We start from the raw sequence: 14,810 nt of genomic DNA, 5'->3' as shown, positions 1-14,810 counted from the left end.
TCTTTAAAGCTGTTGCCACCACCTGACCTACAAACGCCTTGGCTTCTTCTCCGTGAAAGTAATCCTCAAAAACCAGTTTCATGCACACTCATCCTCTCGATATCATCCGAGGTGAGTCAGGAAACATAAGCAGATGTGCACATATCCGCCCGGGATGGATGACGCCATTAAAGCTATTTATATAAAGTCCACACAGACCTCTGGAGCTACAGGGCTAAAAGGGCAGGCGAGACGAGAGGAGATGTGAAGGAGGGGAAGATTGGCAGACACCGACGGGCGGGAAAGTGATGCGGGGATATAGCAGAGGATGATACAAGAGCATCGTTTGTTCGGCAACTGCAAGGACGCAACCTCAACTGGCCTGTAGCAGCGAAATAATGAGAGACAGCGGACGTGGCTGAAGGCATCCGTGAGGGGATGATGCTACCGCTATGTGACACAGCTACAATTAGCAACAACAAACACCAGGACGCACCGCTAAATACCAAACACGACAGAGAAAACTTTTACCACAAAATACAGGAAAAAATGTCATTTCAAGGATAAACTTTACTACAATAACTAAGTGGACTGCATGGCAGTCGAGTGGTTAGTGAGCAGGCCTCACAGCAAAAAGACCGGAGTTCAATTCCACCCTCGGCCATCTCTGTGTGGAGTTTGCATGTTCTTCCCGTGCATGCGTGGGTTTTCTCCGGGTACTCCGGTTTCCTCCCACATTCCAAAAACATGCTAGGTTAATTGGCCACTCCAAATTGTCCATAGGTATGAATGTGAGTGTGAATGGTTGTTTGTCTATATGTGCCCTGTGATTGGCTGGCCACCAGTCCAGGGTGTACCCCGCCTCTCGCCCCAAGACAGCTGGGATAGGCTCCAGCACCTCCCGTGACCCTTGTGAGGATAAGCTGTAGAAAATGAATGCTAACCAATCAAAGTCTCTATACCAGGGGTCTCAAACACGCGGCCCGCAGGACACTAGTTTGAGGCCCCCGCCTTGAAATGAAAGTTTAATGTTAGTGCGGCCCGCGCAAGTTTGATATGGATGCTGTACGGTATCGTGTACCCAGAAAAAATGATTACGTTTGATTAATGTTCATGTTAAAGGTTAAATAACTGTTAATAGTTATCCTCCCTATCCGTGTGGAAGTGGTAAGTTTTTGGCTATTTAAGTTTAAAGGAAATAACTTGAAGGCTATCGTTTAGGTCGCTAGCTCTCTAGTTTGCGAGTTAGCATGTGTCTCAAGACCCTGCAGTTGCGCAATATGTTGTAAATAAAAAGAGTATAAATGTGACTATAGTCATGTTTTGTCATGTCTACAGGGCTCTAATAATGCTTTTATTATTTGCTGTTTTATTATTATTATATTTATTTATTACTGATTGATTGATTTTCTTTATTCTTGATTTGTTTATTTATTTTTCATCTTTCATCATCAGCTTTTATTATTAATCGAAACCAAAGCACTGAAAAAGTTTGTATATTTTTCTGTTTTTAATAAATGCGTTTTTGTTTTTGGAAAACCTGATGCGGCCCAGCCTTGCCCAGACCCTAGCTCCAGTGGCCCCCAGGTAAATTGAGTTTGAGACCCCTGCTCTATTCTGTAAAAAATAGAATGTCATAGCATTAGTAGTTTTAGGAGAATACATTCATAAATTGAAGATGCAAAGTCATTAGACTAAAAGAAAAAAGTTGCATTTTTATGAGAATGAAGTTATAAATTTCCCCAACAAAAAGTTGTACTTTTATGATAAAGTCCCAATTTTCCAAGAATAAAGTTAGGATTTAATGAGACATATGTCGTAATTCTACACGAGAAATACGTCAACATAATGAGCTGAACACAGAGACACGTGTGTGGTGGATACACTGGCTGAGTGTCATGAGTGGACGTGGGGGTGGATGTCGCCTGAAAGCCAAACTTTGACAGCTGAGTGGCGAGCGGGGGTCCTTTATTTGACAATAAAGCCTTGCAATGGAGGGAGCGAGACGGAGGGAGGTGAAGAAAAACAGAGGGAGGAGGGAAGGAGTGAAGGAGGGAGGGGGTATCAGACTCAGGGGATAAGGCAGCTGGGGCCGGGAGCAGGTTTTATTGTCATCAAGTCCTTCCACAGATAGACGCCAAGAAGAGGCCTTTGCAACTTTTGTTTTCATAGATGATTTTTTTGCGGATTTGTTGCATTTCCTGCCAATTTTGGGATCTGGCATGGGGCCGGTGTAGGGATGGTGGTCTATTTGAGGAAGAGCATCCATTCTCTGCTGGCAGCCTTCAAAAGCAAGGGTGAGTGAGCCCAGGATTGAAACATTATGTTGTTGAAGCAGTGAGTTTTGTTGTTTTTATGATATTTACAAACGCTATGTCCCAGAAAAACTGGAATTTTTTTTTTTTTTTTTTTGGAGGGGGGGTCCTCTAATGAGATAACCAGCTTTACCGGCGATCGTCTTAATCAACCAAAAGCCCTTAAGTCAGGCAACTCTTAAGAGCTGAGGGGTGGGGTGGGTCTCCCCTGAGTAATCTCACGGCTAGTGTGTAGTGTGGAACATAACCTGGCGCACACTGAGAGCCGCAGTGTTGAACACAACAAAAGGACAGAAATGCGATAGCGAACGTGCAGACATTTTCCCATGTGAATTCTCTCCAGTCATGCAAGGTGATTAGATGAATGGACAGAGATCCACCGGAGCCTCGCAGTTCAGTTGAAGTGGCTGCGACTTTCCGCAGGGGGTGGGAATCAACCCCTTTAATCATCTAATCCCACTGAGACTATATAAAAAAAATGACACATACGATTGAGGATGTGGAGCACTAAGCCAGTTTGAGGAACTTGTAACAGGTGGAGGTGTGCGGGATTCGCGGTAAAGCTGATCAAACGTTTGGCAATGGACACCTGTTGAACAGGTGGGATCGTCATTCGGTAGGGTGCTGGTTTCCAAGACGACGAGGGTGCATCTCTGGAAAATCAAATGTTTTACTAAGCATTTTTGATGAAGTCTATCGGAAGTGTTTTGCACGCTGACGGACACGCGTCAGGCTGTATTTAAGACATGTAGAGAAGCCTGTCCTCCAAGACGTGACGGGCATCTAGTACACCCGGGCCTCAATATCCCTTTCTTAACAGCTTGCACCAAGGCCAATGACGAGCAGAAGAAGTTGTCGGTCCACTACTCAGCTTCACAACACTTCCAGGAGAACGTGTTCGTTGAGGGCAGCAGGCCCCAGTACTTGGAGGACCTCCACTCGGAGGCTCAGGAGGGCTTGAAGATACAACAGAAGGAAGGTACGTTGAATTAGTTTGCATTTGTACAGTTTGTTGTTGATATTTATGGGTTATCACATGGTGTCTGATACTAGCACGCGGGGGCATGATACTGGGCCTGATACCAGACAAACCATGTGATGATCTTATTATCACATACTACAGTATTAATTGTCCCTGTACTCTAGAAAGCGCCCATGAATGATACGGGAAAAGGCCGAAATGATACTGTGTCAAAGCCCAGGGCAGTGATACTGATAAAATATAGAGTTTAACCATGTCCAGTATCAGCCCCCGTAGCTGTCCACTCAGAGCGCGCTGCTCTGGCATCGTGCCCGTGAAACAACCAATCAGAGAACAGCTCACAAGTGCTTAGTGCCTAGTGCTTCTCCAGTCACCAAAAAACCCAAACTTGATTAATGGAACTTTAATTGTCAGACATTGATAAGATAAGACGGTTGATAAAATATTATTGTTGAAATATTTTTGCAATTATTGTGTTTACACTGTTTAGATATAATACATGTAATAAACTGAACATTTTCTGGAAACAAAATGGTCTTTTGATTAAATAGTACGTGATAATAAGCTCATGATTAAATAGTATGTGATAATAAGATCATCACATGGTTTGTCTGGTATCAGGCCAGGTATCATGCCCCCAAGTGTCAGTATCAGCCCGAGACCGAAGGCACTATTTAATCAAAAAGACCATTTTGTTTCCAGAAAATGTTCAGTTTATTACATGTATTATATCTAAACAGTGTAAACACAATAATTGCAAAAATATATCAACAGTCTTACCTTATCAATGTCTGACAATTAAAGTTCCATTCATCAAGTTTGGGTTTTTTGGTGACTGGAGAAGCACTAGGAATATTCTAGAACATTCCTAGTGTTCTAGGAGGAACACTCCTCGAACACTAGGAGTGTTCACGCTTGTGCGCTGTTCTCTGATTGGTTGTTTCAGTGGACAGCTACGGGGGCTGATACTGGACATGGTTAAACTCTATATTTTATCAGTATCACTGCCCTGGGCTTTGACACAGTATCATTTCGGCCTTTTCCCGTATCATTCATGGGCAGTTTCTAGGGTACAGGGACAATGAATACTGTAGTATGTGATAACAACTGTTATAGGGCCAATTAATACTGTAGTATGTGATAACAACCGTTATAGAGCCAATTAATACTGTAGTATGTGATAATTAATGATGATTTGCTTACCACAGAACACGAGATCGGAGGGAACTTTGCTGAAGATGAAAGCAGTGCTGTAAGTTTGTCAATGGAGAAATGTTGTACGTCTTCCTTCTTTTCGACTGTTCCGTGTATTGAGTGTGTGCATACCCCCTCCTCTGTCCCCCCCACAGTCGTCAGACACTGCACAACCAGAACAGGATCTTAACTCTAAGAATGTGGGGGGCTCACCGGAGTGGAAATCCAACTCAGGGATTACAGATACCTCAAGAACATGTGCTGTGCCGACTAGACCCGGGCTTACTCGCCAAGGTATGGTATCGATGTTCAAGGGGAAATGATATCGTTAAGTTCTTTACTTAATTGTTGCGTTCTCAAGGTTCGACATTCAAGCCTTTGTATCCAGTGAAAAGGTTAGATAAGAGCAAGAAGAGGAACAGAAGGACAACCATCATGGGTATTCCCAACCAGGTTCAGAAAGAACTTGGTAAGTCAACAATCATCCAGAATCCAACAGCATGCATAATAATAATAATAATAATAATAATAATAATAATAATAATACTATTAAAAATCTACCATTTCCCCAGCATTGCACAGAGGTTCCGCCTTCCAGCAGATTGTTGCTACCAATAACAACCACCAATCAGGTGTTTTTATCATTCCAACTGCTGAAGGAGGGACTCCAAAAGTGACCAATGAGGGAGCGAGGGTGCACCTTTCAGAGCTGGAGGTATATGATTAACATGTACAGCCATTTTAGTTTGCTCCTCTTATGGATGAGACTCAACCCCAAAAGCAGGTCACCCGTGATAAGCAGCAAATGAGGAAGCATCTCCAGGAAGTGTACAAGGATGAGGATCCCTCACACCGTCGAGTATTTGAATCCCAATGCTACCGCTCGTCTGTCCTCAGACCCATGTCTGTTGCGGTTCCTGGCATGACCACTTTCACTTCCTTTAATCCATCAATGAGTAGCTTCCTCTTGGAGTCCCAGGTAAGAGAACAATAAGATGTAGTCCAAGGCAGTGATTTTCAACCACTGTGCCGCGGCACACTAGTGTGCCTTGAGAAATTATCCAATATCACTTTTTATAATTAACATTTATTAATCATCATTTGCAAATATTATGTCAATGTCCACGTATACGTGGATCCAAATATTCCAATTGCATTTGGTTTATTTGCTCAAACGGAAAGAATTTAACCTTTGTATACGCCTCATTCCGAAAGAATAGTGCCAATCCGAATGAATATATAATCGGATTAACAGGGGTGGAATATTCCTTTCCCCAATCCGACTAAGGTATCTTGTAGCTGCTCAAACGGAAAGTTGTCAGGGTGCGTTTTTCTTCTTCTGTACTTTATTGGCGGTTGGCAAGCAGCTTTCATGTGCATTAGCGCCATCTGTGGAACAGAATCTAAACCCTTCTATACGCCATTCATAAGTCCATAAGTCAAAAGAAAATATATATCTATATAAAACATGTACCGAGTTGAATTATAAAATATTAGCAAGATTGAATTTGATCTTTTCCTGGTTAAATTTATCATATCGCATGCTCAGATATGACGTAACACGCAGCTCCAGACGTTCTACAGTTTTAAAAATGGAGGCCAGCAATCGGCACTGGACTGATACGGAAAGTTTGTTTTTGATCCAAACTAAATTTCAAGACTGGACAAACAAAAAACTGCCAATACGGAATTATTCCAACAAGTGAAAGAACAACTCGGGGAAGTCGGTATCACGTGATGTTGGTGTTTATGTTTTACTGGGCATGCCCAGTATGCCCAGCATGCCCAGCATGCCTATTCTGGTTGATTATAGCGACGCATGTAGACAAGAGGTTGGAATATTCCTTTCCATGGATACCATTGTTTCCAGAAAAGTCATTCGGAAAGAGAAAAACTCCTCATGTAAACATGGCTACTGTGGAGTGTCCGTGGTGTAAAGACTGGCAGAGCAATGTAATATTGGTCCGTGTGGCAACACCTAGCTCGTTCCTCCTATAGACTTAGTGATGTTTTCCAATGTAAAAAAACGTGCCGTGGCTCAAAAAAAGGTTGAAAAACACTGGTCCAAGGTGCCCTTCCTCAACTCATTTCTTTCCACAGGGTCCAGTGATGTCCATATCTCCCCAGGCTACCTATCTATCTACAATCATCCCAAATGCGGTGTTGCCTGCCTCGATTGAAGTGATCGAGATAGACCGCAGCAGCCAAACAAGAGGCGGTGGTGTCAACAACAGCAAATGTAGCCTAGCATCCTTAGACTCATCGGTCAGCCCTTTGCTTTCTAGAAGATCAGATGGTTCTCCCAAAAACAATTCTTGCAACTCTACAACGGCGGTATGTAATTCACAGGAAGTGGATGTCAAAGGGCAGGAGAGTCCAATGGATTCGAAAGGGGACCAAGAACTTACTAGCGTTCACCGCTCAGTCGATGTCATTAGCAGAAACAGGGAAACAAACAATGACACACAGACCAAGAATGATACAAAGATAAAACGCAGTTCCACTCGAAGTCTTTCCATCATCAAGACGAAGCAACCTCCAGCACCTCCACAAAGATCCAACTCCCTTCATTCCAATAAGATCAGAACCGATACAAAGACTCAGACGGATAACAAAGACGCCACTGCTTCAAAAGATCAAATCAAATCAGAAACCAACAAAATCCAAAACCTTGTATCAAATAGTCCTTCAACCCCCCCAGATACTTTGTCAGAAATCAACCCATCCTCCCCACAGAAGACTCCATCAGAAAGTGAGAAATTTGAACGTACCATGTCACCTTCCAGTGGATACTCCAGTCAGAGCGGCACCCCCACGCTGTCCCCCAAGGAGATCACCCCAAACTCTCCAGACACACTCAAGAAGAAACCAGTTAAGCCCGAGAGAGCCACGTCTCGAGCTTCATCCTCAGCTTCTCCTTCCTCGTCGCTTACCTCTTTATCGTCTGGTACATCAGAACACATCAACTCGGATGTTTCTGCCAAAGAACCCAGTCCGAATTTGAGAACCGATGTCAGAGAGCTGTTAAATGTCCCACCACCTCCAAAAGTCAAAGCACCGTGTCCTCCTCCCCCTGAGACGTGGGCTCAGAACAGTCAAACCGTTGAGCTCCTGTGTGGTCCCAGTCCCAAAGTTAGCAGAGTATTGAAGGAATCAACAACGATGCAGGAAAGCACAGTAAAACATGAAGACAGTCAAACAAAAAGTGAAGATCTACGGTCCTTGGAATCATCAGAAGGAAATAGAGAACTTGAGAAGATCCTTCCTGGGCATGCCCTTGAGGATCAAAACTGTCGAGTTACAGAAGAAGAGACAAATGTAGCCAAGGAACGAGATGAAACAATAGCAGAAGTACCAAGTCAAGAGAGTTGGAGTCCCACAGTGAAGGACTCTGGCAGTTCCACAGAGATGGAACCACCACCTGCGATGAAGACACCACAGACAGATGATGTGGTGTCGACAGAGTCTACACCAGATACCTCAGTTGATGAGACTGAGGTGGGCTCAAGTGAATTCGCAGTGACTTCTATAGATTCTCAAGGGACTCATGAGATATCACCACCACCTTCTCCTCCACCTGATCATCAGCCCACACCTCCTCTTTTGAGGAAGTCACCTCCCATCTCAGTTGATTTAGACAGAGCCCACACCATGGAATCTTCTTGGCCACCTCCTCCGCCTCCTTTAGAGGGAGATGCCATCTTCGATGGGGGGGATGAGCTGGACTTCCCTCTTCCGCCTCCGCCTGATGTGGTGGACAATGTTTCAGCAGTGATGGAGAGGCCTCCATCAGAGATGGTTGCTCCAATGGACGCACCAATTCCGGCTGTGGAGGAATCTGAGGAATTGATTCAGGACCCAAGTGAAGGAGCAACGTCTGAACCACCAAATCTAGTCCTGCACCCGGTTGTTGTTTGTGACAAGAAAGATGCAGACACTAGATCATCTTGCCTACCATCTTCATCCATTACTCCGTCAGCTTCATTAGCTTCTTCCAGCAGTTTCCTCAAGCGTCACTCTCTTGATTTTGAAATTCACTCAACTACTGAACCTTCCGTTACTACCCGACTGCCTTCTCCGGTTCCATCCCCTTCACCAATGGAGAACTTTACAGCTGGGGTTGCTTTCCGAAGACCACCCAGTACTGCACACAGAGACAACAGGAGCAAGGAGCTTCTCGCTCGCCACAAAAGTGCACCCATTCCCAAAGAGGATGCAAACATACCACTTGTCACACCCTCTTTACTTCAGATGGTGCGGCTCAGATCAGTCAGCACGACCGAGGACAGCGAGGCAGCGCTCACGCAGGACAAGTCAACAAACGATGGAGCTGAAGACGTTTGCAGACTGCAAAGTACGCCACAAAAGCCCATCCGTAAGTCAATAAAATCGCCCCCTCAAGCGGTGAAAACGTCTGCGACACCTAGCACTCCTTCCATGCGATTACAAGAAGCCATTCGTATAAAAACCGCAGCCCTGTCATCAAGAGAGGGTCTTCCATGCCGGCTCGGGATGAGATCTTCGTATCACTGTGCCAACGAACCAGGGATTTTGTCCCTTCCATCCTGTAAAACACACGACATGCAGAGGTTCCACCCTTCTACTGCTAGCTTCATCTTCTCCAGGAGTACCAAAAGGGCTCCGGAAGACCAGTCACCGTTTTCTGACCAAACAAACTGGGTGAGGTCTGACAGGGTTCCTCCGCCAGTCGCCAGGAAACCGCCTCACGGCAGCGTCCGTTTTTCACCGGAGCCCAACGTTGCCACTAGTGATGCACAACAACATTCCAAGGGAATTGCACTACCAGAGACGAGTAAGGAGCCGAAATATCTGAATTAGATTAGCCCCATACTCATTAGGGCTCTTCTAACCGCATTACAGTGATGTCATAGCATCTAAACTCTTCTTGTTTCTCCCTCTCTAGCAACAAGAGTCACTGCAGACACGATTGAAACACTGTTTTGAAAGCACTTTGTGGTAAAGTCGCCAAAAGATGAGCCGCAGGAACAAACAAGAGCCTACAAGCAAGACTGCAATCAATGGCCGCCGTTTAATGACACTCAAGAATTCAAAAGCCTTAGCCTGTAATGGCCTTCCAAATGTATTTATGCAAATCAGTAGCTCACACTTTCTTATGATAAGCTTTATTCTGGAGTATTTTTCTAAGCATCTATCCGACTATACGCCCCTCAGGATGAACTGGTGTACATATGGGCTGTAAATATTGTTTAAGGGTGCCCCCTAGAGGTAGGTAGCAGTCACGTCAGTGCTCCTGTACAGAGATTTAGACGCAAAGGATCTGCTAACACTAACAAATGTCACTGCGTGGAGGTCCTTGTGTGTTTGGGTTTTCATCGAAGACAAAGGGAAAGAAGAAGTTGTGTTATTTAGAAGAGAAGCACTTTTGTAAAGGTACAGATGATCAACTATGAAGATGCTTTTATCATATCACCATCATATGTCTTCTGGGTGTAATAAAAAGACACAATTTGAGATACATTTCTGCAAAGCAATCCTATTTATTTATGTATGACGATGAGTTCTAGATAGAACTGGACCACAGTCACAAGACAGACTTGACTTGGTCACATGTATGTTTTTTTTTTTGTGTGATCATGATAATAAATCCCCTTAGATTGATGTGTAATGCAACTGAATAGTATATAGATTATTTTAAATATAGACCTGCCTAGTAACCGTCATCTACTGGCAAACGACGTGAGGTGTATAGTGTGTTAATGAGTACATGTACGTTCCCACAATTATTCAACGAGTCCATGCTTTTTTTCCCCCTTTTGAAGCTTGCATCATTAAAAGGCTTTCGGCATCCGTGTCCCATCGTGCTCCAAGTAACCATCCCGGATGACTGTTGTTCCCATGGCAACTTGTTGATCAGTGTATTCTTGTAATGTGGCTGACAGGTGAAGGTGAGTACCTAACTGATGTTGCCTCCTTTCAGAGTCTTACACGTGATCTGTCCCAGTTTGGTCATCAGTGGTTTGTCTTTCCACTGAGCTGCACGCTCGTCTGAGACCTTCAGGTCCACCTAGGAAAGAATATAGTAACATAATTAAAAGCGGATTTTCCAGATGCCATACAAACAGGAGCACAAAAGCCATACTTGTAGTTTCTCCCACACTTTCTTCTTTGGGTTGAGTCTGTCCTCCGGTTTGCCTGCCTCGTATCCTTCCACAAAGACCCGATCCCCCGGTGATGAACCCTCAGGAGGGTCTAGTGGCTCCACTCTCCTGGGCTCTCCTTCGCTACAAACGACAGCAAAAGGTGAATGGGACAATGACGCAAGAAGGCGACAAGCAGAAAGAAGCATCACACACATGGAGGCGCAGAGCAGCATGGCTTGAGACTCGATCCCGCGCATTTTCTGGGGTTTGAGGTTACACAGCACCAGCACCGATCTGTCCTGCAGGTCCTCCTGGGAGACGTAGGCAACCAGCCCGCTGACGACCGTCCTGGGCTCTGCCTCTCCGACGTCGATCTTCTCCAGGAAAAGCGAGTCGGCGTCTGGATGCTTTGTTAAATGTCATAGTCGGTTTAACACGGCAGATACACACAAAGAGTATTTCAATGCATACTTGCATGCAATGAATAGCATCAATCCAATCCACTTTATTTATATAGCACATTTTATAAACAGAGTTTACAAAGTGCTGCACAGACTAGTAAAAATAAAAAGTAATAATCCAAAACTAAAAGATCATTTAAGAAATAAAATAGTAAAATAGATATTAAAATATTAAAAACAAGAAACAAAGCGATAAAAGTATAAAAAATAAAACCAATTACAATAAAAACGAAGAACTAAAAGACACAGGACCATACGACTCACTCCGAGTTAAAAGCCAAAGAATAAAAGTGGGTTTTAAGACCAGACTTAAAGCTTTCGCTGTTGGGGGCCTTTTTTTTACTTGGGAGGGGAGAGAGTTCCATAGTTTGGGGCCAACCACAGAAAAGGCTCGGTCCCCCCTGGTCTTAAGTCTCGTCTTAGGCACCACAAGTTGGAGCTGGCCCTCAGACCTTAGTGACCGCGCTGGAGAGTAAACCTGGATGAGGTCCGAGATGTATTTGGGGGCCAGAGCATTCAAACGCCTTAAAAACAATAAAATCTTAAAATCAATGCTAAAGCGAACAGGCAACCAATGTAGGGAGGCCAGAATTGAGGTGATGTGCTCCCCCTTTTTGGTTCTGAGAGTTCTGGACTAACTGTAAACTGTATAGAGACTTTTGGCTTTGACTTTTAGTCCAGACGTGATGAAATAAAAGCGTGCATGACTTACTCAAAGTGTTGCAAAGATAAAAAAAAGATTTAATTTTAGAAAAAAGCCGATGATAAAAACAAGATTTTATAACTGCATTAATTTGTTTGTTGAGTTTAAAATCACTGTCTATTATGACGCCAAGGCTGGTGGCTGAGGGACAAATGTTGTTTTGGAGGGGGCCGAAGTCTATAGGGGGGCCTTTATAGTTGAGGAGGATAGCTTCAGGTCTTCTCCTCGTTAAGCACTAAAAAGTTAAAAAGCATCAGGCGCCTTACCTTCTCCACACTGATGATCTTCCCTACCCGGATATCCAGTTTGGATGGCACCAGCTCCTCTTCATCTCCTGCTCCACCTGCTCCTGCCTTGGCCCCCTTGCCTGCTCCTTCTACATACACAAAAGGCCAACGTAAAGCTCATCAACATCTTCTTCAGTCATTCATTCATTCATTCATACGCCGTATGTGTCAAAATACTGACTCATCTTTGAAGTGCCGGGGTAGGCGGCGTTGGTAAGTTTGCGGAGTTCGGCAGACTCAAATTTCTTCCTGATTGGCTCCAGCAGCCCGTTGAGGGCTGTCTCCACAGAGGCCTTCAGGTCTCCAGGGTGAATCCGCTAATGAGAGATCCAGAATCGACACTTGGGATCCTGAATGACGTGAGCACGTCAAGAACGTACCTCCTCCGCAAAGTCCTTCTCCACCTCTTCAAAGGCGGTGTAGACTTTGTCTCCACCCCACTTGCCGTCTCTTTTGATGGAAAACTCTAAACACACTCGCTTGTGTTATGTTCTGTTCACACATAATAAATAAATATAATAAATAGAAAAATAAGTTTTGTACCTCCACGAAGAGGGAAGAGTACAAATTTAACAAAGGAAAGAACTCCGTTGTTTTGGATGTTTCCCGGCTCACAGAAAGCCTTTTTCAGCTTCTTCTTCAAGTCTTCCTTGGAGTCCAGTAAGTCGATCTTTGACTCCTTAGAAATTACAAATTAGAAAGTTACAAAAAAGAGACAACAAATCAAATAAAAACTTACTTCTTCTGATGAGCTCATCTTGGTACCCGTCAGTCCTGGAACCATGGGGTTCATCAGATGGGAGCGCTTGGCATAACCCAGAGAGGGAAGGTACTGTAAGACAAGAAAAAGAACAAAAACTGTAAAGATTCCACATATAAACAGCAAAGGTTTTTGATGTAACATCCCCGCCCCATGTGCCCCGCCTCGCTTTTTCTCATGTTTTAACTGTGTATTAACGAATGAATGTTGTATTTTGGTGTGTCTTCTACTCGGTTTACTTGCTTTTATTCAACTCCATTCTTCTGTAAAGTGTCTTTTAGTATTTTGAAAAGCGCTATACAAATAAAAATGTATTATTATTATAATCCATTCAGACATGTTTCTCACTGTACGTGACCAAAGCGCCTACCCAGGGGGCCCCCAGGCTACAGACAGCAATGTGGTTGCTGCATAATCCCTACACTTCTGTTTAGCAACCAGCAGAGGGCGCAGTTACTTCAGACCCAACTAGATAATGGCCAAAAAGCACTGGTAGGAGGAACAGCGATTAAAATCTACATCCAATTTTTACTGACCCCAAACACAAAATGATGTTGATGAAGTATACCTTTTCCGCAAGCGTGAAGATCTTCCTCTGGTCCACTCCTCCAAACTGAGCATCCACCTTAAGGTACTCTTCATCCAGAGCCTGTGGTGGAGCAACATCTCAGTACTCAAATATACTAGTATATTTACCATTGATGAATATTGTGTTTTATTACCTGTAGTCCTGGATACAGCAGACCACTCAGCAGAGGATGCTCCACCTGTTTGACCACCTCGGCTCCTGCCTTCTTGGCATCATGCTCTGTCACCATGGAGGACAGGCGGTACACATCCAGAGTGTATTCTCTGACAAGCATCAAATCAAACCCTTGAGTATTACAGTACATTTGAAGTACAGATGTCCTACCTACCTGCTGAGTTGGTAGTCGGTTCCTTTAACAAACTTGAGTTTCTCCAACGGTACGCCAATGCTCTCCAACATGGCCTTAATAACCTCTTCGTAGTACTTCACACGAAGCTCCAGCAGGTCCCAGGGTGCCTTCATGTTGTCCAGGAAGGCGTGCAAGTCTGCAAACAGAATTGTGACCTGAAGAAACAAAGCAAAACACACACATTTTAAGCACTTAAGAGGAGCATTGACGAGATGTTCGGCACATACCTCACACCCAGCTTTGAGGAAGTCCGCTATTTTGGACATGGGAACAAAGTAAGCCACGTGCGGCTTGCCGGTGGTGGCCGTTCCCCAATATATATTCAGCTCCCTCTCCTGAAGGATCTGCTTCAGCTTCTCTTCTCCGAGGACCTCCTGTGTCAAACAAAGGAGGAGGACGCATCTTAGCTTCCAATGCATGCTTTAATTGTCGCTGTGCGAATGTGAAACCCACCTGCAGGTTCCTGGTGATGAGGTGCAGCTTCTCATCAGGGCTTAGCTGATCTGCCATGGTGTCAAACGACTACAGGCACATTAAGACATTAAGAATGCATAATATGTATTAATCTTCATTGTCTTGCTGCTGCAGTAAAAATACCAACATTGACTATAATTACCAATATGTCACTTGAAATATTCAAATAGCGTCAGTACTGTAGTGACACATGCGTTTGAATGAATTACTGTGGTTGTTACAATGTAACGATACTTTACACACTCGACAAAATAACGTTGGCACAACACACACTATCTTACAGCGTTATGAAGTTCAGTTTGACAAATTGACAACAATCTTGACAAAAACGTGATTACGTGTGCCTAGCAATAGCGATGGTCGGCTAGCTGGCTAGCTAGCAACATAGCCATGTGCAGTGGGTTGCAGTGGGTTACAGTATTATTGTTTCCGTATAAAACAACACTTGTGATTCTTTCAGTCCACCTAAAAGCGATATCAATTAAATAATAAATAAATCAGAAATACGACAATCTTACCTCAGAGCTAAGTGCAATGAATAGAGAATAAAACCGACCGGTGGCGTCTGTCAGTGTGTTGCATCAGCGATAGATTC

General features: G+C 44.1%; 2 protein-coding genes across 5 annotated transcripts in view; one reads left to right on the top strand and one right to left on the bottom strand.

Annotated features, from left to right (window-relative positions):
* nhsl3 (NHS like 3) overlaps positions 1–9,967 on the top strand; it is a 27,518-nt gene extending 17,551 nt beyond the window's left edge. For 2 of the 4 annotated variants that reach the window (XM_058046285.2, XM_058046288.2), the window contains exons 2-9: positions 3,115–3,273; positions 4,485–4,528; positions 4,626–4,764; positions 4,832–4,939; positions 5,043–5,185; positions 5,252–5,449; positions 6,571–9,283; positions 9,395–9,967. In XM_058046285.2, coding sequence (XP_057902268.2) covers positions 3,115–3,273; positions 4,485–4,528; positions 4,626–4,764; positions 4,832–4,939; positions 5,043–5,185; positions 5,252–5,449; positions 6,571–9,283; positions 9,395–9,435 — 3,545 coding nt within the window. In that variant the 3' untranslated portion in view covers positions 9,436–9,967. Of the gene's footprint in view, positions 1–2,119; positions 2,277–3,114; positions 3,274–4,484; positions 4,529–4,625; positions 4,765–4,831; positions 4,940–5,042; positions 5,186–5,251; positions 5,450–6,570; positions 9,284–9,394 lie in introns of those variants that run through there. The other 2 variants (XM_078792051.1, XM_058046286.2) reach the window with 2 other exon arrangements.
* yars1 (tyrosyl-tRNA synthetase 1) lies at positions 9,527–14,810 on the bottom strand. The gene is made up of 14 exons (XM_058046296.2): positions 14,734–14,810; positions 14,195–14,263; positions 13,969–14,115; positions 13,721–13,896; positions 13,526–13,655; positions 13,372–13,452; positions 12,783–12,875; positions 12,587–12,722; positions 12,424–12,509; positions 12,225–12,360; positions 12,023–12,132; positions 10,806–10,999; positions 10,592–10,733; positions 9,527–10,516 (listed from the first exon to the last, which is right to left on the bottom strand). Exons 2-14 carry the CDS (start codon positions 14,249–14,251, stop codon positions 10,406–10,408), a joined length of 1,599 nt encoding a protein of 532 aa, XP_057902279.2. The 5' UTR covers positions 14,252–14,263; positions 14,734–14,810; the 3' UTR covers positions 9,527–10,405.

Source organism: Doryrhamphus excisus, linkage group LG7, assembly GCF_037039965.1.
Source record: "Doryrhamphus excisus strain RoL-2023G ecotype Guam linkage group LG7, RoL_Dexc_Guam_v1.1, whole genome shotgun sequence".
NCBI lineage: Eukaryota > Metazoa > Chordata > Actinopteri > Syngnathiformes > Syngnathidae > Doryrhamphus > Doryrhamphus excisus.
This window is presented reverse-complemented; position numbering and strand designations above follow the sequence as displayed.

Bases quoted from the DNA above. Each gene is read 5' to 3' on its own strand.
- yars1 (XM_058046296.2), bottom strand. From the start codon at position 14,251: ATGGCAGATCAGCTAAGCCCTGATGAGAAGCTGCACCTCATCACCAGG. The intron at 13,897-13,968 runs GTATGTGCCGAA...TTGTTTCTTCAG, and splicing joins TCCTCAAAGCTGGGTGTGAG to GTCACAATTCTGTTTGCAGA. The intron at 12,133-12,224 runs GTCAGTATTTTG...TTGTGTATGTAG, and splicing joins CCCCGGCACTTCAAAGATGA to AAGGAGCAGGCAAGGGGGCC.